The sequence below is a fragment of the Musa acuminata genome, chromosome BXJ1-7 (assembly GCF_036884655.1).
Source record: "Musa acuminata AAA Group cultivar baxijiao chromosome BXJ1-7, Cavendish_Baxijiao_AAA, whole genome shotgun sequence".
Lineage (NCBI taxonomy): Eukaryota > Viridiplantae > Streptophyta > Magnoliopsida > Zingiberales > Musaceae > Musa > Musa acuminata.
In genome coordinates, this window is record NC_088333.1 from 34,812,578 (window position 1) to 34,836,579 (window position 24,002).

At 43.6% G+C, this 24,002-nt stretch overlaps 1 protein-coding gene and 1 long non-coding RNA gene across 2 annotated transcripts; both read left to right on the forward strand.

The window, feature by feature from the left end:
- Nucleotides 1-499: 499 nt before the first annotated feature.
- On the forward strand, nt 500-1,671 carry LOC103992111 (ubiquitin-conjugating enzyme E2 5B). The gene is made up of 4 exons (XM_009411703.3): nt 500-816; nt 924-1,051; nt 1,114-1,218; nt 1,308-1,671. Exons 1-4 carry the CDS (start codon nt 747-749, stop codon nt 1,449-1,451), a joined length of 447 nt encoding a protein of 148 aa, XP_009409978.1. The 5' UTR covers nt 500-746; the 3' UTR covers nt 1,452-1,671.
- Nucleotides 1,672-3,263: 1,592 nt separating this feature from the next.
- LOC135679985 (uncharacterized) lies at nt 3,264-4,109 on the forward strand. The gene is made up of 3 exons (XR_010515390.1): nt 3,264-3,364; nt 3,485-3,609; nt 3,871-4,109. It is a non-coding gene; the product is annotated as an uncharacterized LOC135679985 (long non-coding RNA).
- Nucleotides 4,110-24,002: the final 19,893 nt, after the last annotated feature.

The window sequence follows — 24,002 nt, forward strand, 5'->3', positions numbered from 1 at the left end:
TTTATTCATCCTTATCTCACTGTTTGATATATACATGTAAAGATCAGCAGGAATATTTATAGAGCAGGTGATATAAGATCATCATATCACTTCCCAAACCTTTAGGTAATCCTCCATTGACGAGTTTCCACGGATTTGCATTCAGATCTAATGGTTGGGAATCCAAAAAGACACCAATCGTGGTCTCTCTCTTCATGCACTCTATTGGCTTGTCATGAATCTACTACTTTTCTTAAGATGCACAGCTTTTATTAAAGTTGGCATCAGTAGCAGTGTTCTCAGTGATGACAGCCACTGCTTTCATATACTACTATCATCTATAAAGCCTGAGGAATCAAGGAGAGAGAGAGAATCGACTTTGGACCGGTTAAGATAAAAAGGTGAGTGAGATTGCATCTTTTTAGCTCCTTTTTCTCCATCTTTTCTAGGAAGCTTTATGAGACCATTGGTTGCAGAGAACAGCAAAGAAGCATCTCTCAAAGGTGGCGCCACTCGTCCACTTGTTGCTAAGATTGTGTTCTGAGTTGATTTGGCCATCCAGATTGACAGGATTTGCCTGTTCTTAATCATGGTGATTCCTTCCCTCCTGCTTTCCATGGTCGACGAACGCAAGCATCTAATGCCCAGAGCTCATTCATCGCCCCCGACCTTCCTATATATCACCCATGCCTTCCTTCTACCTCGCCACAAGGTGAAGTTGAATCAAACATCTCTCTCTCATCCATCGATCCACTCGAGGTGAGCGAATGGCTTTCAGGAGAATAATCAAGGAGCTCAAGGATCTGCAGAAAGACCCACCAACTTCCTGCAGTGCTGGTACTCTCTCATATCAATCTCAGCTCATGAATGATCGATCGAGTTCTTTAGGTTTGGATGAGGTCTAGGTCTGCTGACGCAGCCAGCTGAATCCTTCTTCTTCTCAGGTCCTGTGGCAGATGACATGTACCATTGGCAAGCCACAATTATGGGGCCTAATGACAGCCCCTATGCAGGTGGACTCTTCATTGTCACCATCCACTTCCCACCAGACTATCCATTCAAGCCTCCCAAGGTATCAAAGCTTTTATTTCTATTGCAGTCTTCAAACAACTGACCTTTACATAATCCATGCAGGTGGCATTCAAGACGAGAGTCTTCCATCCAAACATCAACAGCAATGGCAACATCTGCTTGGACATACTGAAGGATCAGTGGAGTCCAGCACTGACCATCTCGAAGGTAAATCTTCTCGTCTTTAGATAGGCAGTGGAGATTACATACGTCAGTACCACATCAAAATCCTCATGTGTGACATGGATTGACTGCAGGTGTTGCTATCCATTTGTTCCTTGCTCACTGACCCAAACCCTGATGATCCACTGGTTCCTGAGATTGCTCATATGTGCAAGAATGACCCTTCAAGATACGAATCTACTGCTCGCAATTGGACCCAGAAATATGCCATGCTTTGAGCCACAAGAAACATCCTTCTTGTCATGTAATAAGTTTAAGGACATTTTTTAGTAGGTCATGTTGAATTAAGACTCTCTCTCTCTCTCTCTCTCTCTCTCTCTCTCTCTCTCTCTCTATATATATATATATATATATATAAAAAGATTGGAGTAGAATAAAACAAAGTTGTGTTCATTGCTAAATTACATATAAAAGGAATAAAAAGAATTGTTACAGATATCAGTCAGATCAAATCAATCGAATGATTGTTCTCTTTCATGACTGATTCGATTATTGGTTCTCATGCAGTTTTTTCCATTGCAAGAATAATCTGATGTCAGATCTCATTATAAATGATATATTGCTTTTTCTAATGTTCTAAAAGCTACGGTGCAGCATCGAGAGGTGGCAAAATTTCCATTGTGCGCGTCAGACTGGGATCGGGTCCTCCTCCGACAGACCCGAGTGCACAAGCAACCACGAGATCCGACATCCAAATATAATAAATACTTAGCATCGGATCTACGAGCTGAGGATCCGTACCCGATCCGGTAAAATGTCACTTTGTTGGACTCGTATTGGATCGGTTGAATGGGTTATGGGGGTCACATGATGGCGTAATTAAGGTCAATCTAAACGAATTGGTTTGGGTTATGCGTTGGATGCATTGTGTGAATGAGTAGAGATATCTTCCAATATTTAAAAAATTAAAAATATATTTTTATTATTTACTACCAACACTTGTAATATCAAAGACAATCAGATTAGATAATTCCTCGGGAAGGAATTATCTTTAAAACTTACACTCCAAAATGTCCTTTAAAACGTAACTCTAGAATTAGATTCTCAAATCTTAATAAAATGCTTTATGAATAAGGAATCTCAATCTCATGCAATGCAGTCAAATAAGTCATTCGAGGAAGAACTAGGAAGATGTTATGTTTAGAAAGGAGCAGTTTTATTCGGATCTTAATAGGTGTTTTTTAGACCATTGAAAGGCTAATAGTTTTCGTTTTCTGAAAAAAAATATTTAAATCAATTAAATTTACAAAAACATAGAATATCTATGTATTACTTATAGCTTTAGTATCATAATTAGTTTTTGAAGGATATTAATATAAAATAGAGCATACCAAATAACTACGTTACAATAGCTTTAGATTGACTACAATGTCTTGTAAGCAAGTATATAAATTCTTATATATATATATATATATATATATATATATATATATATATATATATATATATATATATATATATATATATATATATTACATTCAAAATTAAAAGAATAAATAGAATAATCACTATTTTTTTTGTGGGTATATAATATATAGGCAATTTGACCCGTCAACATATTATAACGATCCTTAGTTCATTTTGTACACTATAATTCTTATTAGTATTATGCATTATGGTGGAATTAACTCATTAAATTAAACTTAGAAGATTTAATGTGCCGACGAAATCGCTAGCTCAGGTCATGAATAATTTGGTTTAAGTAAGCTAATCTCAACCATTTGCGTCCATTATCGATAGATATTTCATTCTCGATGCTATACTGAAGCTTCTCGCTTTTGAACTGGGTGATTATAATATATCAGCTTGTAGGAGGAAAATTAGACAGAGGTGTTATATATATATATATATATATATATATAGGCATTTATTGAGATATAGGATATAGGATTGACTTGCTTGATGACCATTCCAAGTCAATCCATTGACTGAGGAATTCTGCGGACAGGAGATTAAGCGGCTTTATTATATATAATTAATGGTGTTACATCAAATTGTTTGCTCTCTCTCTCTCTCTCTCTCTCATGTTACTGCTATCCACTTCATAATTATCCTCCACGGATCTCTGTTTGTCATTCAGATGTTCTCTCTTTCTCATCCTCCCTAAGATTGAACTGTTTTCCTGCAACTGGTATTCCGATCCGATTCTTGGTTGTTCTTAAATCCTGGTTTCTCATCATCTTATTTGTTCTGAAAAGCTTGCTTCCGTTCTTTACGTAAGAACCATGTTTAAATCTTGTTCTCTGCACAGCTGCAGCAATTATCTGAATCCATGGGGGAAGGGGATATCGACTGGTCGAAGTTTGATGCCTTAATTGACTGTGACGGCTGCCAATATCTCGTCTCCTACGGAGACAGCCAAGAACAAACATACTTGTAACCCTCCGGGGCTAAACCTCCCTCAACACCCACACTTGCTCTTTAATATATCTTAAAGGCCTTCGTATTCATCTATTTTAATTCGACACTGCTAAAAGTAAATTTAATATACTTGCTTTTGTTCCTACTTAATCTAAAATCAATTAAATTAATATCATCATCAATAAATTACATATACCATCTAAATTTATGATGAGTATACTGTTTATTTGGCGCGTTGATACTTTTCTCCATCTGTGTTTCTTGTGGATTTTCCAGGTCGAGAACTATCTGAAGAACAGCAGCTTGCCACAACTGACGTGCAAAAACATGAGTGATATGCTGAGCAGAAATATTATGAGGAAAGCACAGTGTTTGTTCACTTCATGAAACAAAGCAATCCATGGAAGAAGAGAGCTAAGAAAGGGGGAATTAGTGCTTGCTTATTGATGTGTATTGTATCTGTGCTCTCATGTTGTGTTTTATTGTAAGATTATAAGCTATGGTTTGACGTGTTACTTGGCTCATCTCCCTTTTGACTTTGACTCATACCTAAACCAAAAATGCTAGTGAGAGAAGGAGAGAGATTTGAGTGAAACATACCTAATTATAGGTGATAAGGTATATTTTGGGTCCACACCGCGTCACGAGCGATGCCACGTAGCACTACAGCCAAGTAAGCAAGAGGAGCACCCCCACGCGTCAAGCCAGAGACCGTATCAAGGCGTGGCTCGATACATCCTGTCCCGAAAAGCTCGGGACGGCACCACATGGCACCGTTTCGCGTGTCCCGGAGCGACGACCGCACAAAGGTACCGCCTCACCTCCCGAGGATTGGTCGCTACGCCCGCGTACGACCGACCCTCATACAATAGCATAAAAGCACCTGATCGAGATCCGGCCAGGGGGAAAAGAAAGAGAAAAAAACTCCAACCCGGCACTGACTTGATCGTTGGAGGGACCAAAGTCGGAAAACACCCGACGACGATCTTTTATGTAAGAAAGTTGTCATCGCAGGATAGAAGGCGCTGATCAAACCCCCGCTGCCAACGCTCAAAGTGGTGTTTGATCAATCTCGAAACCAGCTCAACCGACTAGAGACTCCCGACATCGCCTTGTGAACTAGGCCGTGCTGACTCTATCAGCCATGACGCATCAATCCATCAACATTTTTAGCGCTAGAAGGAGGGCCATGTCGTAGGAGCATCTCACAAGAGCCCTCCCCGAAGGAGAACCATCGATCGGTCACCCCTCTACTAGACCTGGAGATCGGTCCCTCCCCACTCTCGGGGACGGGGGAATCCCAGCTTCAATGCCAGATCGATACTGGCGCTCAGGGTTGTCGCCCCCCGGACTCACCACAAGACTCACGGCCGTGTCGCCTGAGGTGTTCCTCAACCTGACCAAATAAGTACAAGCAATGGCGGGGATAATGTAGACTCTCGTCCCACTCATCCCCCAAATCTTACAGCTGGTGACTACCCCGACCAACCCTACCCGGCAATGGCCGGCCAGGGAGCAAGTCAGTATAGGAGAAGCCCGAGATAGAATGACATATTCGAGAGGCTCGCCCGAGCAGAGTGCACCTGCGCCCTGCCAAGTCACATCGCCCTGCCTTGAGCCTGATGCCATATCGTCCGACTCGATGGATGACTCATTCAGGATGCAACTATCCCGGGTCAACCATCACCTGGACGAGTTCCAACGAGAGCTTCAGAAATCGTGGAGCAAGCCGAACGAGGGCAGCTCGGGCGGATCCCCCTTTGTTCAAGAAATACAAGAAAAGCCTGTACCCCTCAACTTCAGGCTGCCAGCTTTGGAAACGTATGATGGCGGCTCCGACCCTGCGGAGCATGTCGCCATGTTTCAGGCTCAGATGGCCCTCTACGGCACTTCTGATGCATTAATGTGTTGGGCATTCCCGACCACCTTTAGGGGACCAGCACGCGTGTGGTTCAGTCGGCTACGCTAGTCCTCCATCTCATCCTTAGATCAGCTTGCCAGGGAGTTCGAGCAAAATTTCCTCGCTAGCATGCGGCCCAGGCCTTCTATGGTCGCCCTGCTCGCGCTATCCTAGCGCGAGGATGAGACGCTCTCCCAGTTTGTGGCACGTTTCGCCACTGAAGTACAGGGATTTTCATATGCTCACCCCTCTCTGATCATGCAGGCGTTCCTGATGGGGTTGAAGCCCTCAAGGTTCTTCTGGTCACTTATCAAGAAGCCGCCAACAACTATTCCCGAGATGCTCCAGCGTGCCAACTAGTACGTCGCCGCTAAAGCACTGGTAGCGGGAAGGCGCGTGGATGGAAAGAGGCCAAGGACCGAACAGTCCCGAAATGCTACCTCAATAGCCCCAGCGCAACGCCGCCGAAGGCCTGACCTGTTAGGATCGAGAGCACTAAGAGGGGGGGGGGGTGAATTAGTGCAGTGGAAAACTTTCTGCGATTAAAACCGAAAGCTGCGTTCGAACGATAAAAACAATTTCTGTGTGAAAGTCGATTCTAAGCAAGATTAAAGTCAATCTATGCAGGCAGTTTGCAGCTATGATAAAAACCAGAATATATGCGCAAACTGAAATCCGACGTTCCTACTAAGAAACTGATTTACATCCAAATGCTGATTCGTAAATCACTTGATTAGGCAAGACGCAATTTAAGCAAGAGTATAAAGGCAGTTTGCAGTTATAGTAAAGCTCAAAACGTAAATGCAATCTGCAATATGATGATCGTACGAAAAAGTAGATTTACGTCTAAACGCTGATTCGGAAAGTAAAAGGCTTGAAACCCGATCGTAAAAGCGCAGAAGGCAGTAAGATTCAGAGGAGGTTTGCAGTAAAGATAATATGCTTAAAGTAAATGCAAACCGGGATTTAGAGTGGTTCGGTCAATCTTGACCTACTCCACTTTTGGCTTCCTCCACCGACGAGGTTACCAACGTCAACTAGAGGCCTTCCTTCAATAGGCGAAGGCCAACCACCACTTTTCACTCCTTTTGACGGGCTTATGAGACAACCCTTACATAAATTTTCTCTCCTCTCTTTACAACTCAAAACTTGGAAGAAAAGAGGGAGAACTTTTGGCCTTTACAACAATTTTGAGCTCTAAGAATCACAGAAAAAGATCAAGATTTCGGTGTATGTCTGTGTGCTTTCTGTGCTGAATGGGTGGGGTATTTATAGGCCCCAACCCAATTCAAATTTGGAGCTCAAAACTATCAATTCCCGGAATTCCGGGATCAGGCGGTTGCACCTCCTGACTGGAGCGGTTGCACCGCTTGGCAGAGCTCGAAGACTGAGCCTCTAGGCGGTACCACCTCTTGTCAGGGGCGGTTGCACCGCCTACCAGAGCTCGAAGACTGAGCTCAGGCGGTGCTACCTCCTGACTGAGGCGGTTGCACCGCTCAGCCAGAGCTCGGAGACCGAGCCCAAGCGGTGCAACCTCTGTCAAGGGCGGTTGCACCGCCCAGTCTCGCTCGGAGACTGAGCCCAGGCGGTGCTACCTCCTGGCTGGGGCGGTTGCACCGCCCAGTCTCCCTGGGAGACTTAGCCCAGGCGGTGCTACCTCATGGCTTGGGTGGTTGCACCTCTCACAGCCATCAGGGTCCGAATGGGTAGATCTATTCGGCCCAATTTGGGTTTTTCAAGGGCCCAACTGCCCCAAGATTAAGCTAATGGGATCACCTCCCATATCCAACTTAATCATTGTGCTAACTACGATTATTCCTTTAGACATTTACTGCAGCTTGCTCCGGTACGTCAATCGCTTCTTCCGGCGAGCTTCCGGCGAACTTCTGTCGATCATCCGATGAACCCTCGGTGATGTTACTGCGGACTTCCGGCAAACTCCTGGACTTGCGACGATCCACTTGGCGAGTTCCGACGAGCTTCTTTGGCAAGCTTATGTACTTCTCGGATTTGTTCCCGTAGAACCTCCGACGACAGTCTGAACTTCCGTCGAGCTCTCGAACTCCCAACGTGATCATTGTCATGACTCCGGTGCAACTCCTGCTGCATGTCTTTCTTCCATCGTAGTTAATCCTGCACACTTAAAACAAAACTTCGATCAAGACAATTAATCCTAAGCAATTAACCAAGTTGTCCGGCATGTCATTGGTCCCTCGACGCTTTGTCCGATTCTTCGACGCATCGTCCTCTCCTATAGCCTATTGTCCAATCGGCCAGTTGACTCCGCAACTCCGATATCCTTGGCACAATACCCGCTCTTCTTGGCCCGATGCCCGAGTCCACGGCCCAAAGCCTTTTGTCGATACGTCGACCGATCCATCGGCCCGACGTCCAATCTTCTAACATGTTCCTTCGGCACAACATGATTTTCCTGCTTTAATTGTCTCATCCAGATCGAAGCATCCTGTGTCACTCAAAACACAGATCAAATCATAAACATATATCAAGTAGTTTCATCATCAAAATACGAGATTCAACAATCTTCCCCTTTTTGATGATGACAACCACTTTATGACGGAGTTAAACTTAACTCCCGGAGTTTAAACAAACTCCCCATATCAATATATCATATTGATAGAAACTCTTAGATTAAAAAATCTAAGGAACATGTCATCATAAACGGAGTTAACCTTAACTCCCAGAGTTTAAACAAACTCCCCCTATCAATATATCATATTGATAGAAACTCTTGGATTCAAAAATTCAAGCAACATGTTATGTCATCAACATACTTCTCCCCCTTTGTTATCAACAAAAAGGAGAAGTACCACAATCAAGTATTTGTGATATAAGTTTAACTCATTGCATGAAAAACATAATATCTATTGTTATCATTATGCAAGTTTACTATCATCAAATGGTAAGATATCAACATGTAAAATTGTGATTCAAGTTCTTGATATCTTAACATCATATGACATTCATAGCACCTATTCATATGAATGCTACTTTTGATATCTCATTATAATATGGCATTCATGACATCTATTCATATTCTTCAAATATGGCACTCATAGTATCAATTTATATATTTCTCCCCCTTTGTCATCAACAACAAGGAGAACGATATAAGCAAATTTTAAATATAAGTGCACTGTCATAAGTTGATTTATGTCATTTTCCAACAGTGAGTGATAGGATACCAATTATACAAACATCTCGAGGAAAACATGACATGGAGATAGCTTTTATTGCTTCTTCCTTTTTATTTGTTATCTTTTTACATGAAGGAGGAAAGCCATATATGAAGTTCAAATTGATAAGATATTAAAGCACACTTCATTTTTGCAAGGATTAAGATATGTAAGTGAGTCAAATCCTTGTATGTAAAAATATCTTCCTTTTATAAGAGGGAATCATCAAATATGTTTCTCGAAAAATATTTTTCGCATGATAAGTGCATTTGCTAGATGATTCCATATGTCAAAAATCAATGATGTGAATTAAACTTGATATGACATATGCTTGTTAAGTTCGGAAGAGGATAATATATCAAGAAAATCCAATTGTTAGGATCAAGAAAATCCGAAAATGAAATTTGACACTTTCATACATTCGGACAAGGTTTTACTAGAGATATTCAATTACAATCATGAAGGTAAAACATGCTTATTATCATGGAAATTTTTGTATTCAAGCACATAATTTCCAACATGTAATCATGGCAAGTAATTGTGTAAAATCATTATGGCAATCAAGTGATTTGATCAATCAAAAAAGTCTAAAAAATAATTTTAACACATTTAATCATTCGGACATATTTTTGCCATAGTTTTTCAAATATAATCATGAAGATAAGGCATGCTCATCATCATGGTAGTATGATAGCAAGTTTACCATATACAAGCTAGCAAAATTTTTCAACATTTTAAGGCCCACAAGCTAGCAATTTTGAGATGTTCAAGAAAGCAACTCTTGCTTCTTGAAATATAAGTTTTGCTAGATGTGCAAGTTGACTTTCTGCTTCTTGAGATAGGCAAGATAGCATTCCTTGGTGATGTTCAATATAGCTAAGTTCTACATCATACAAGCTAGTGAATCTTATAACATTTTAGAACATGCATAATCACCAAAGCATCATAAATTTTAATAATGTGCAAAATTACAAATTTTGCATGATTGCATTTGTGTGTCTTGAGACTTGCAAGATAGCACTTTTTGGTGATGTTCAAGATAGCAATTTCTTCTCTTTTGAGAAGTGCAATTTTTGCTTTCTTCTTGAATTATGCAAGCTAGCTATCTCCCCTTTTGTCATTGTCAAAAAGAAGGGAAAAACCCTTTACATCAATTTTTAAATTATGACAAAGGTTAGTATCAATCTCATTTGTGCATCATTATATTTTCAAATTAAAACATGCACATTTTCAAAACATATAAACTCATTATTATATGCATGATTCCAAATCATCATTCATATTATTTCAATCATTGTTTCACTCATCACTATAGCTTATCATGCATAATATGTAAAACCATCTAACATGATATAAACATTTATTTATTTTTATTTTTAAGCATTCATGATACACATCATACAAAAGCATATGCATCATTCCAAATCATAAATATTTCAAATCATCATGGTATTAATTTGTCACATTGCATCCTACCATGCATGATCGAAGCTTCTCATTTGCATACATCAAAATAAATTCATGAATATCTCATGCATTCATATCATCACTTGAGGAATATTGAAAAAGAAATAATTGGGTGATGAGATAAATATTTCATGAATACAAAGAATTGCATAAAAATCATATCATGAATACAAGGAATACAAGTCACAATCATTCAAGAGAAAAATCAAGATCATGATTTTGATAAAACTCATTTCAAATTTAAATCATCAAAATCATTTTTATGGCTCACAAAATTTATAACATAAATAGATTCATGATTTGATTGATAATATATTTTCTCCCTTTTTATGTGTTTCATTTTAAGTGATCGATTTCATGTTAGCATGCCTTTTCATTTATGAAAACATGCATCAATTTTTTTTTTAAAGCCACTGTTATTATCATGAAAATCGATAATCCATAAATATCAAGAATCATCATAATTTCAAAAATATATACTCATTAATCATAACTTTAAATTAAACATGATTTCATATGGTATTTTTAATCAAAATCATTTTGTTTATCATAAGCATGCAATTTTCATGATTATTTTCAAAATTACTAGAATGATAAGCATGATTCCTAATTTTTTGTATTTTCATTATAAAATTATTAAACATGTAATTTTCAAGAAAATTAAATAAAAGAAAAATATATTATGAAAAGCATTATATAATTTCAAAGTAAATTAAAGGCATTTTGATTACCTCAGCGTCAAAAGGTGTAAAGGCGTAAAGGCGTAGTTTGCCACCTCGCCTTTGTTGATTTTCTCATCGTCTTCGGAGGAGCTCGATTCAACCTAATTTTTGTTCTTCTTCTTGTGTTCAAAGCAAGTAGTTCCGTTCTTTTTACTTTTTAATTTTTGTTTCATTTGTAGTTTAAGTTCACCATCACTTGAGCTTATGCTCGAGTGGTCTTCAAATGTTCTATGTCCCAAATCCTTCCTGTTTTTTGGAAGGTGGTTCTCAAGTTCTTCACGTGCATTGCACGTCATTTCATATGTGATCAATAAACCAATTAGTTCTTCAAGTGGAAAAATATTTAAATCTTTTGTTTCTTGTAAAGCCGTTACTTTTGAATTCCACTTCTTAGAAAGAGAACGCAAAATCTTGTTTACGAGTTCAAAATCCGAAAAACATTTTCCAAGAGCTCTTAAACTATTGACGACATCCATGAAACGGGTGTACATGTCGCCTATAGTCTCGCTTGGTTGCATTCAAAAAAGCTCAAAATCATGCAATAAAATGTTAACTTTCGAGTCTTTGACTCTACTAGTTCCCTCGTGCGTGATTTCAAGTGTTCGCCAAATGTCAAAAGCCGTTTCGCATGAAGAAATCCGATTGAACTCATTTTTGTTCAAAGCGCAAAATAAGGCATTCATAGCCTTTGCGTTTAAAGAAAAATACTTCTTCTCCAAATCCGACCATTCGTTCATCAGTTTAGAGAAAAGTAGAAAATTGTTTTCAATGATATTCCATAAATCCAAATTCATAGAAATCAAGAAAACTCTCATTCGAGTTTTCCAATAAGTGCAGTCCAATCCGTTAAACAATGGTGGACGAACAATCGATAAGCCCTCTTGAAGAGCCATTTCTCTCGGGTGTAAATCCGAAACGAGAAATACTAGGCTCTGATACCAATTGTTAGGATCGAGAGCACTAAGAGGGGGGGGTGAATTAGTGCAGCGGAAAACTTTCTACGATTAAAACCGAAAGCTGCGTTCGAACGATAAAAACAATTTCTGTGTGAAAGTCGATTCTAAGCAAGATTAAAGTCAATCTATGCAGGCAGTTTGCAGCTATGATGAAAACCAGAATATATGCGCAAACTGAAATCCGACGTTCCTACTAAGAAACTGATTTATGTCTAAATGCTGATTCGTAAATCACTTGATTAGGCAAGACACAGTTTAAGCAAGAGTATAAAGGCAGTTTGCAATTATGGTAAAGCTCAAAATGTAAACGCAATCTGCAATATGATGATCGTACGAAAAAGCAGATTTACGTCTAAACGTTGATTCGGAAAGTAAAAGGCTTGAAACCCGATCGTAAAAGTGCAGAAGGCAGTAAGCTTTAGAGGAGGTTTGCAGCAAAGATAATATGCTTAAAGTAAATGCAAACCAGGATTTAGAGTGGTTCGGTCAATCTTAACCTACTCCACTTTTGGCTTCCTCCATCGACGAGGTTACCGACGTCAACTAGAGGCCTTCCTTCAATAGGCGAAGGCCAACCACCCTTTTACAGTTTCACTCCTTTTGACGGGCTTATGAGACAACTCTTACAGAAATTTTCTCTCATCTCTTTACAACTCAAAACTTGGAAGAAAAGAGGGAGAAGAATTTTTGGCCTTTACAACAATTTTGAGCTCTAAGAATCACAGAAAAAGATCAAGATTTCGGTGTATGTCTGTGTGCTTTCTGTGCTGAATGGGTGGGGTATTTATAGGCCCCAACCCAGTTCAAATTTGGAGCTCAAAACTGTCAATTCCCGGAATTCCGGGATCAGGCGATTGCACCTCCTGACTGGAGCGGTTGCACCGCCTGGTAGAGCTCGAAGACTGAGCCTCTAGGCGGTGCCACCTCTTGTCAGGGGCGGTTGCACCGCCTGGCAGAGCTTGAAGACTGAGCCTCTAGGCGATGCCACCTCTTGTCAGGGGCGGTTGCACCGCCTGCCAGAGCTCGAAGACTGAGCTCAGGCGGTGGTACCTCCTGACTGAGGCGGTTGCACCGCTCAGCCAGAGCTCGAAGACCGAGCCTAGGCGGTGCAACCTCTATCAGGGGCGGTTGCACCACCCAGTCTCGCTCGGAGATTAAGCCCAGGCGGTGCTACCTCCTGGCTGAGGCGGTTGCACCGCCCAGTCTCCCTGGGAGACTTAGCCCAGGCGGTGCTACCTCCTGGCTTGGGCGGTTGTACCTCTCACAGCCATCAGGGTCCGAATGGGTAGATCCATTCGGCCCAATTTGGGTTTTTCAGGGGCCCAACTGCCCCAAGATTAAGCTAATGGGATCACCTCCCATATCCAACTTAATCATTGTGCTAACTACGATTATTCCTTTAGACATTTACTGCAGCTTGCTCCGGTACGTCAATCGCTTCTTCCGACGAGCTTCCGACGAACTTCCGTCGATCATCCGATGAACCCTCGGTGATGCTACTGCGGACTTCCGGCAAACTCCTGGACTTGCGACGATCCACTTGGCAAGTTCCGACGAGCTTCTTTGGCAAGCTTATGGACTTCTCGGATTTGTTCCCGCAGAACCTCCGACAATAGTCCGAACTTCCGTCGAGCTCTCGAACTCCCAACGTGATCATTGTCATGACTCCGGCACAACTCCTGCTGCATGTCTTTCTTCCATCGTAGTTAATCCTGCACACTTAAAACAAAACTTCGATCGAGTCAATTAATCCTAAGTAATTAACCAAGTTGTCCGACATGTCATTGGTCCCTCGACGCTTCGTCCGATTCTTCGGCACATCGTCCTCTCCTGCAGCCTATTGCCCAATCGGCCAGTTGACTCTGCAACTCCGATATCCTTGGCACAATACCCACTCTTCTTGGCCCGATGCCCGAGTCCACGGCCCGAAGCCTTTTGTCGATACGTCGACCGATCCACCGGCCCGACGTCCAATCTTCTGACATGTTCCTCCGGCACAACATGATTTTCCTGCTTTAATTGTCTCATCCAGATCGAAGCATCCTGCGTCACTCAAAACGCAGATCAAATCATAAACATATATCAAGTAGTTTCATCATCAAAATATGAGATTCAACATGACCGACCCGAGCTGCTGCTCCCGAGGCCACTGCCTCTCCTGCTGAACACATCTCGTACCGAGATCTTCTTCCAAATTAGGGAGAAGGGTCTTTTGCAACAACCCAACCCCATGAAAGCTACTAACAAAGATAGATCAAAATATTGCAGGTTCCATTGGGACCACGACCACGACACGGAAGACTACCGCGACCTCTAGAACCAAATCGAGGACTTGATCCAAAGAGGTCACCTTAGTCGCTATCTCAAGGAACCCCGGGAAGCAAGTCCATGTCCTAGAGGGCCCATCGAACGATAGATCGATGTCATCTCTGGAGGACCAGCAGCCGGCGGCAATAGCTCAATGGCAAGAAAGGCCTATGCTCGAAGCGCGATTGAGAAACGCCCCGATCCGAGCTCGAGCCCAAAATCACTTTTGGAGCCGAAGAGGTTGAGCGCTCCCATCACGACGATGCGTTGGTGATCTTCATTCGGATCGCCAACGCTCGGGTCAAAAGAGTAATGGTGGACACCGAGAGCTCGGCCGACGTGCTATACCTCGATGCCTTCAAAAAGCTTGGCCTGACTGCAGAGGATCTCACTCCCATGAACTCGACACTCACCGGATTCACCGGGGACTCTATCTCCCCGCTCGGCACCACCACACTCCCCGTCACCATCGGGGAGGAACCAAGGACCAAGACGATCATGACTGCCTTCATGGTAGTCGACCTACCTTCAGCCTACAACATCATTCTCGACCACCCGACGCTCAATAAACAGAAAGCGGTAGTCTCTACCTACCATCGGGCCATCAAATTTCCAACTTCGGCAGCGATCAGGGAATCACGAAGCAATCCAGGAGAATCGAGGCGATGCTACCTTACAACAGTCGCTCTCCCGGGGAGGTCATGTTGGGAAATCATAGGGGGCGACATCATATGCGCAGCGGAAGAACAAGAAAACAAAAATCCCCGATTCCCAAAAAGATGTTCATCGTCGTGCGAAGATTGGTGCGCAAAATCCGCAAAAACACAAAACTGCGTATAGAGATTGTGTTACCTAGGGAGATCGTATATCCCTGTTTCCTTGCAGATCCTTAGGAGAGGGTGAAGGAGGTCAAGCGTCCTCCTCTCTAGCGGTGATCCACACAGCAGGATTGCGACGACGCTCCTCAAAACTCCAGGCCCACTCTGAGGTGGAGAGGGAGAGGATAATAGGAAGGGCAAGCAAAGACTCTAGCCTATGAGGCTGTGAATCCCTCCTATTTATAGAGATCCCGTGTCAAAACCCTAATGGGTCCTTTCCCTAGTGGGTATTGGATCTGCATCCAATAAGACAAGGGCTCCGTCGGATATCTCATATCCGAACCTCTACTCATCGCAATGCCTACCATATGTGTGTGACCCTCTAGGCCCAATATCGAGCTGGCCGTGAGTCATACCTGTCAGAACTCCTTCTAACTTAGTGAATTATTATCTCTGTAATAATTCACTCGACTCATCGACTACGGAAGTACTAGGCCACTACGCCGTAGTCCCCAGACGATACAGGGGAATCCAATCCATTGGACCTGTCTGTCCTCAGTTACCATGTACCTATAGTCCCTCATCCATCTAATATCCCAGAGACTGTATATCGAGCATGGTGCTGTCAGACCCATACGGTTTCTACTCGAGTCTCGCTCTAATCGGATTCTCCCGGAGAACTCTTTCTCTCTCAACCCGAATGACCCTGGCCAGGGATTTGTCTGAGCAAGAACACATGGGATATTCCTCTCATGATACCGAGAGTGGATGATCCTCTATCGACACTCAATAGCCCTCGTAAGGTCGACTACCACTCCCAATGACCAGCTGTACTAGATCTGGGAACAGCCAAACCTATAAGTCTGGTATCAAAGAGTGGAGCACTCATACAGGACATCCTTGGTGTCTCAAGTCTAAGAACCAGATACACCACTAGGACTACGGAATCGTTGTCTGACAATAAGGCATCATCAACCATCCAGCATTCCGTAAGCGGATCAATCAGTGAACTCATTCTCCAATGAGCACCTGTACTGTATCCCTAGTGTCCCTACACGAGCAGCTATGAGACCAGCTGCATCCATCATATGGACGGGTATACAGCACACCAGTCTATCCGGTTATCACGATGTCCCTCTCGAGTAACCTATGACCGGGATTATTTAGGATATGTGTTTAAAGGTGAATCGATCTCATTATCGTGATCTCATCACGATCCGATTCCCATTGCACAAATCCAAGGACATCACAATATATATGCATTTATGCAATAGTTATAAAGTGATATACGCCAAAATATAATAAGCAAAAGGATTCTGTATCAAGTCACACGTGCCATCACTCACGTGATTGGCTTGCTGGGCACTTATGACTAGCAATCTCCCACTTGACCTAAAGCCAATCACCTATGTGTCTGATCCCCATCAGACCCCTGTGACGCTCAAAGACAAAATGAGACAACGGCTTTGTCAGTGGATCTGCAATGTTATCTTCGGATGGAACTCTTTCCACTGCTACATCTCCTCGGGTTACAATCTCTCTTATAAGCTGGAACCTCCTCAGAACACTTCTGATGAGACCCGGGTTCCCTTATTTGAGTAATCACCCCATAGTTGTCGCAATATAAGGAAGTCGACTTGTCGCTATCTGTATCGACTCCCAAATCTGTGATGAACTTCTTCAACCAGACTCCCTCCTTTGCTGCATCTGATGCAGCAATGTACTCCGCCTCTGTGGTCGAGTCAGCAGTGGTATCTTGCTTGGAACTCTTCCAGCACACTGCTCCTCCATTCAAGGTGTACACATACCCTGAATTCGACTTGCTATCATCGACATCAGACTGAAAACTTGAGTCAGTGTAGCCTTCAACCTTAAGGCTATTACCTCCATTTACTAGTAAAAGATCATTAGTCCTTCTCAAGTACTTAAGGATACACTTTACTGCTTTCCAGTGCTCCAAGCCTGGATCCGCCTGATACCTGCTCGTGACACTCAGAGCATGCGCTATATCAGGCCTAGTACATAGCATGGCATACATGATAGACCCTATTGCTGAGGCATAAGGTATCATATTCATGTTTGCCCTTTGGAATTTTCCATGCCAAACCTTTTGACAATGGTTTCTATGTACCTGGACTGGGACAAGCCAAGCATCCTCTTAGATCTATCTCTATAGATTCTAATCCCCAAGATATAGGATGCTTCCCCTAAGTCCTTTATGGAGAAGTGTCTAGATAACCAAGTCTTTACTGTGGATAGCATTCCTACGTCATTCCCAATGATGAGGATGTCATCCACATATAACACCAAAAAGGTGATAGCGCTCCCACTCACCTTCCTGTATACACAAGGCTCATCTTCGTTCTTAACGAAGTCATAAGATCTGATTGCCTCATCAAATCTTATGTTCCAACTTCGGGAAGCTTGCTTTAGTCCATAAATGGATTTAAGCAACCTACACACTTTATCTGGGCAGTTCTTGGACACGAATCCCTCAGGTTGCATCATATACACCTCCTCCTCGAGGTTCCCATTGAGGAATGCGGTTTTCACATCCATCTGCCAGATCTCATAATCATAGTGTGCTGCAATAGCCAATAGAATTCTGATGGATTTTAGCATTGCTACGGGTGAGAAAATTTCGTCGTAGTCAACACCTTGCCTTTGACGATACCCCTTAGCCACTAGCCTTGCTTTATAGGTCTCTACCTTTCCATCTACTCCGATCTTTTTCTTAAAGATCCACTTGCAACCGATGGGTACAATACCTTCGGGTGCATCAACTAGGTTCCAAACCTTATTGGAGTACATAGAATCCATCTCAGAATTCATGGCTTCTTTCCACTTCCCGGAGTCTATACTCATAATAGCCTCCTCGTAAGTCTGAGGATCAATATCCTCTACATCCTCTGCTCTAATATGTCCCACATATCTCTCAGGAGGATGGGATACTCTATCAGACCTGCGTAAAGTTGAAACTTGTGTATTAGATACCTGAACAGACTCGGGCTGTAGAGTGGTGCTTGAGCTTGGTTCTCCAACCTCGCTCAATTCTATCATTCTCCCACTGTCTCCGTCAAGAATGTGTTCCTTCTCAAGGAACACTGCTCTCTTAGCTACAAAGACCTTTTGGTCCTCGAGATGATAGAAGTAATACCCACAAGTTTCCTTGGGGTATCCCACAAATTTACATCGCCCTGTCCTTGATTCTAACTTATCGGGGTTGTGTCTTTTAACATGGGCAGAGCAGCCCCAAATCTTAACAACCTTAAGATCAGGCTTCTTCCCTTTCCATATCTCATATGGTGTAGACACCACCGACTTAGTTGGAACTCTGTTCAGAAGGTAAGCTGCGGTTTCTAGGGCATATCCCCAGAATGAGATGGGTAGGTCAGCGAAACTCATCATGGACCGTACCATATCTAATAATGTACGATTTCTCCTTTCAGATACACCATTGAGCTGAGGTGTATAAGGAGGTGTCCATTGGGATAATATCCCATGGTCCTTGAGGAAGTGAGTAAACTCTGTACTTAAGTACTCACCTCCTCGATCTGATCGAAGAGTTTTGATACTCTTTCCAGTCTGGTTCTCCACCTCATTCTTATACTCTCTGAATTTCTCAAAGGCCTCGGATTTGTACTTCATTAAGTACACATATCCATACCTTGAGAAATCATCAGTAAATGTAATGAAGTAGGAGTAACCTCCAATGGCATGAGTTGACATGGGTCCACATACATCACTATGTATGAGTTCCAACAACTCAGTGGCTCTCTCTCCAGTTCCACTAAATGGAGAGTTGGTCAGTTTTCCACGAATGCAAGGCTCACAAGTTGCATATGACACATAGTCGAATGGATCTAGATATCCATCATTTAGCAACTTTTGAATCCTTCTTTCATGGATGTGACCTAGCCTACAATGCCACAGGTATGCACTGTTCAACTCATCTCGTTTCCTTTTGGACACATTTATATTCATGATATGTGGAGTGGTGTCTAACATAAATAAACCATTATGCAATGTTCCTTTCGTGATGATCTTATCATCTAATAATATCGAACAACCATTGTTCTCAAAAACAAATTTATATCCACTAACTGTTAAACATGAAATGGAGATAATGTTTTTGATAATAGAAGGAACAAAATAACATGCATCTAATGCAATAAAAGCTCCACTAGGCAGATGTAGGGCGACCTCGCCAACAGCTAATACAGCAACTTTTGCCCCATTACCCATCTTGAGGTCCATCTCGCCTCTCTCTAGTCTCCTAGGCCTTGCCAGAACCTGTAACGAATTGCATATATGATAAGCACTACCGGTATCTAATACCCATGTGTTATCATAAGAGTCTGACAAATGGAGACTGATCATGAATGTACCTGAAGCTTCATCAAGCTTTTGTTTCGCCCTTTCTGCAAGGTACTCTTTGCAGTTTCTCTTCCAGTGCCCATCTTTACCACAGTGGAAGCACTGGCCTTTGTCCTTTGTTGGGTCTTTCTTAGCAACCTTTGCTTTACCTTGTTTGCCCTTGCCCTTTCCCTTCTTAAGGGACCTTTCTGCTTTCCTTTTCTTTCTGGTCTCACCAGTGTAGAGAACTGGCTTCTCTTTCTTAATAGTACTCTCTGCCTCCCTCAACATATTGAGGAGCTCTGGGAGAGTCACCTCAAGCTTGTTCATATTAAAATTCATTATGAACTGTGAAAAGGAATCTGGTAGGGACTGAAGCACAATGTCCACACACAAGTTATCCTCTAGGACCATTCCTAGACCTGTGAGTTTCTCTATCCACTCAATCATCTTTAGGACATGGTTCTGAACCGGTGTCCCCTCAGTCATCCTAGCGCGGAAAAGGCTCTTGGATATCTCATATCGTTGAGTCCTTCCCTGTTCCTCAAACAATTTACGGACATGTAGGAGAATGGATCTGGCATCCATCTTTTCATGTTGTCTCTGTAACTCTGGAGTCATAGAGCCCAACATATAGCACTGAGCAAGAGTGGAGTCATCAATGTACTTCACGTAGCGAGCGATCTCATCCTCGCTTGCCCCTTCTTCGGGCGTAGGCATCACTGTATCAAGGACGTACACGATTTTCTCCGCTGTGAGAACAATTCTCAAGTTACGGAGCCAATCCGTATAATTTGGACCAGTGAGGCGGTTGACATCAAGTATGCCACGTAAGGGATTTGAAAGCGACATTTTCTGAAAATAAAGATGTAGCAAAAATGAATAACATGCAGATTTTGCAAGAAATAAACTATCAAGATATGGACTTCTATCTTAATATGCTCCCACTATTTTACTAACGAGTCACGCGACACCCTCAGCACGTGAAACGGAAGTCTCCGGCAGACTTCTAGTGGGGATCAGGATCCAATCAGCGTCTTAGTGTAACCTCGAGGGACTCGACCAATCACACTAAGCCTAAAAGGTAGACAACTCTTGCCGATCACAACTCCTTGTGATTCCCGTCCTGTTCGGCCTCCGAATCACCATGGCCTCGAGGGACTCGACCAACCATGATGCTCGGTTAAGTCAACACCTTCGTTACAAGATGAGTCTGATTTGATGATATACCCTCGAGGGACTCGACCAAGCATATCATGCCCTCAGGTCACCGGTGACATCTCTATGTCGTAAGCAAGATAGCGAATCGCGATATAGGTGAGTCTCGAGGGACTCGACCAACTCAACCTACACCGGGATTCGGTTCCTACTCATAACGATGGAAGGCCACGTGGGTCAATCTAATTGCCTCACGTTTACCGACTTAATATTATCGAGAGATGTTTCTATGATTTGGTCTCCTAATATGACATGTCACACATATGCATATTTAATATATATCTACATCGCATGCAAATATATATACATATCTAGTATGTGTATAAGCAATCACACCAGATGATCATGGACCACAACCTAATATGATTAGGCCCGAGCCAGTAGGCCTAATCACTCACATCAAGATCTATGTGTGCAACGGTGCATCTCCATGCCTTGTGATCGTCCATCTCGTCCTCGTCGGTTCCGTCGACATCTTGATGCATCTCCATGCAACACGATCGTCCGTCTCGTGGGTCCCGCTGTCGCATCCACGCTCCCGCTGCGCCTCCTCATGTGATTACAACTTAATCATAGGCACGCAGGCCCGACAATAAACGAGAAATATAATGGAGGTTCGCAGACCTCAATAATAATAATCACAAGTACACACATCACACGGTCCATGATCATCCGTCCACACATCATACATCACATGTATAAATAATCATCATCATGTAGGACTACTAGATAATAATAAAAATAATAATCAACTAAACCTTTTAATTAATTAATATTTTTCTGAAATCAGGGATATATAGGGAATTTTTCAGTTCCTAAGGGTATTTTCGTAATTTGGACAAAAGACAAAAACTGGAATTTCTCAAATTCACAGGGGTAAAACTGTCTTTTGCCCAGAAAACCCTAATTTCCTACTGCCCTTTGCTGCTGCCGTTGCCGCCGCCACCCTGCTGGCGGCGGCCTGTGCGGCGAGGGGCGGGGCGCTGCCCTCGCCTGCGGGTGGCACGCCCGCTGGCAGCGCTGCCGCTGCAGGTGGGCGCCCCCGCGGGCGTCGCCGCCTCCGGGGCAGTTCTGCCGGCGAGGCAGCGCCCGCAGGCGGTGCTGCCTCGCTGGCGGCCGCCCCTGCGGGGTTTTTGCCCGTGGGAGCAGCGGCCACAGGCGCCGCTGCCCTGCGGTGCCTCAGCCCGCGCTGCTGCCCCGCGGCGCCTCTACCCGCGGGCTCAGCGGCCGCAGGCGCCTCTACCCGCGGGCTGCCAGCCCCGCCGGCAGCAAGCCTGCTGCAAGCAGGCCGCCGGCCGGCTGCTGCAGACACAGCGCTTGCGCATGCGCCGGCGCTGTGCTGCCTGGCTGCGACTGCGGCTGCCGCTGCAGGTGGCTGCAGGCATGCAGATCGAGGGCAGCAACTGTTGCTGCCCTTCCTCGCTTTTGCGTCAACGATTTTGACGTCAAAATTCTTCCTAAACACAACACACGCAGTTCAAAACCAATCATTCGCACGAACAACCTGGCTCTGATACCACTGTTGGGAAATCATAGGGGGCGACATCATATGCGCAGCGGAAGAACAAGAAAACAAAAATCCCCGATTCCCAAAAAGATGTTCATCGTCGTGCGAAGATTGGTGCGCAAAATCCGCAAAAACACAAAACTGCGTATAGAGATTGTGTTACCTAGGGAGATCGTATATCCCTGTTTCCTTGCAGATCCTTAGGAGAGGGTGAAGGAGGTCAAGCGTCCTCCTCTCTAGCGGTGATCCACACAACAGGGTTGCGACGACGCTCCTCAAAACTCCAGGCCCACTCTGAGGTGGAGAGGGAGAGGAGAATAGGAAGGGCAAGCAAAGACTCTAGCCTATGAGGCTGTGAATCCCTCCTATTTATAGAGATCCCGTGTCAAAACCCTAATGGGTCCTTTCCCTAGTGGGTATTGGATCTGCATCCAATAAGACAAGGGCTCCGTCGGATATCTCATATCCGAACCTCTACTCATCGCAATGCCTACCATATGTGTGTGACCCTCTAGGCCCAATATCGAGCTGGCCGTGAGTCATACCTGTCAGAACTCCTTCTAACTTAGTGAATTATTATCTCTGTAATAATTCACTCGACTCATCGACTACGGAAGTACTAGGCCACTACGCCGTAGTCCCCAGACGATACAGGGGAATCCAATCCATTGGACCTGTCTGTCCTCAGTTACCATGTACCTATAGTCCCTCATCCATCTAATATCCCAGAGACCGTATATCGAGCATGGTGCTGTCAGACCCATACGGTTTCTACTCGAGTCTCGCTCTAATCGGATTCTCCCGGAGAACTCTTTCTCTCTCAACCCGAATGACCCTGGCCAGGGATTTGTCTGAGCAAGAACACATGGGATATTCCTCTCATGATACCGAGAGTGGATGATCCTCTATCGACACTCAATAGCCCTCGTAAGGTCGACTACCACTCCCAATGACCAGCTGTACTAGATCTGGGAACAGCCAAACCTATAAGTCTGGTATCAAAGAGTGGAGCACTCATACAGGACATCCTTGGTGTCTCAAGTCTAAGAACCAGATACACCACTAGGACTACGGAATCGTTGTCTGACAATAAGGCATCATCAACCATCCAGCATTCCGTAAGCGGATCAATCAGTGAACTCATTCTCCAATGAGCACCTGTACTGTATCCCTAGTGTCCCTACACGAGCAGCTATGAGACCAGCTGCATCCATCATATGGACGGGTATACAGCACACCAGTCTATCCGGTTATCACGATGTCCCTCTCGAGTAACCTATGACCGGGATTATTTAGGATATGTGTTTAAAGGTGAATCGATCTCATTATCGTGATCTCATCACGATCCGATTCCCATTGCACAAATCCAAGGACATCACAATATATATGCATTTATGCAATAGTTATAAAGTGATATACGCCAAAATATAATAAGCAAAAGGATTCTGTATCAAGTCACACGTGCCATCACTCACGTGATTGGCTTGCTGGGCACTTATGACTAGCAGGTCATGCCCCCAAGACCAAGATCCCCAAGAAGGAGCCATGACGCTAGAATGCCTTGAACCCCCGGAGCAACTCAACGAGGTGCCTTTGAAAAGGAACTGACCCGATCTGACCGTAAAAATCGGGACGGCTCAACCTGAAGAAAATCCGCTCCAGCTAATCGATTTCCTAAGAAGAAATGCAGACATATTCACATGGTCCTCCAAGGAAATGCTAGGGATTGACCAGGAAGTGGCCCAACACCAGCTCAACATCGACCCTGGGGCTAGGCCAATAAAGCAAAGGCCAAGGAAGTTTGCTCCTGACCGACAGAAGGCGATTTCTGATGAGGTCGACTGCCTCAAAGAGGCAGGGTTTATTACCGAGGTGAAGTACCCTCGATGGCTGTCAAATATAGTCCTTGTTAAAAAACCTAATGGGAGCTGGCGGATGTGCGTTAACTATACCGATCTTAACC

Bases quoted from the DNA above. Each gene is read 5' to 3' on its own strand.
- LOC103992111 (XM_009411703.3), top strand. From the start codon at position 747: ATGGCTTTCAGGAGAATAATCAAGGAGCTCAAGGATCTGCAGAAAGAC. The intron at 817-923 runs GTACTCTCTCAT...TCTTCTTCTCAG, and splicing joins ACCAACTTCCTGCAGTGCTG to GTCCTGTGGCAGATGACATG. The intron at 1,052-1,113 runs GTATCAAAGCTT...TAATCCATGCAG, and splicing joins ATCCATTCAAGCCTCCCAAG to GTGGCATTCAAGACGAGAGT.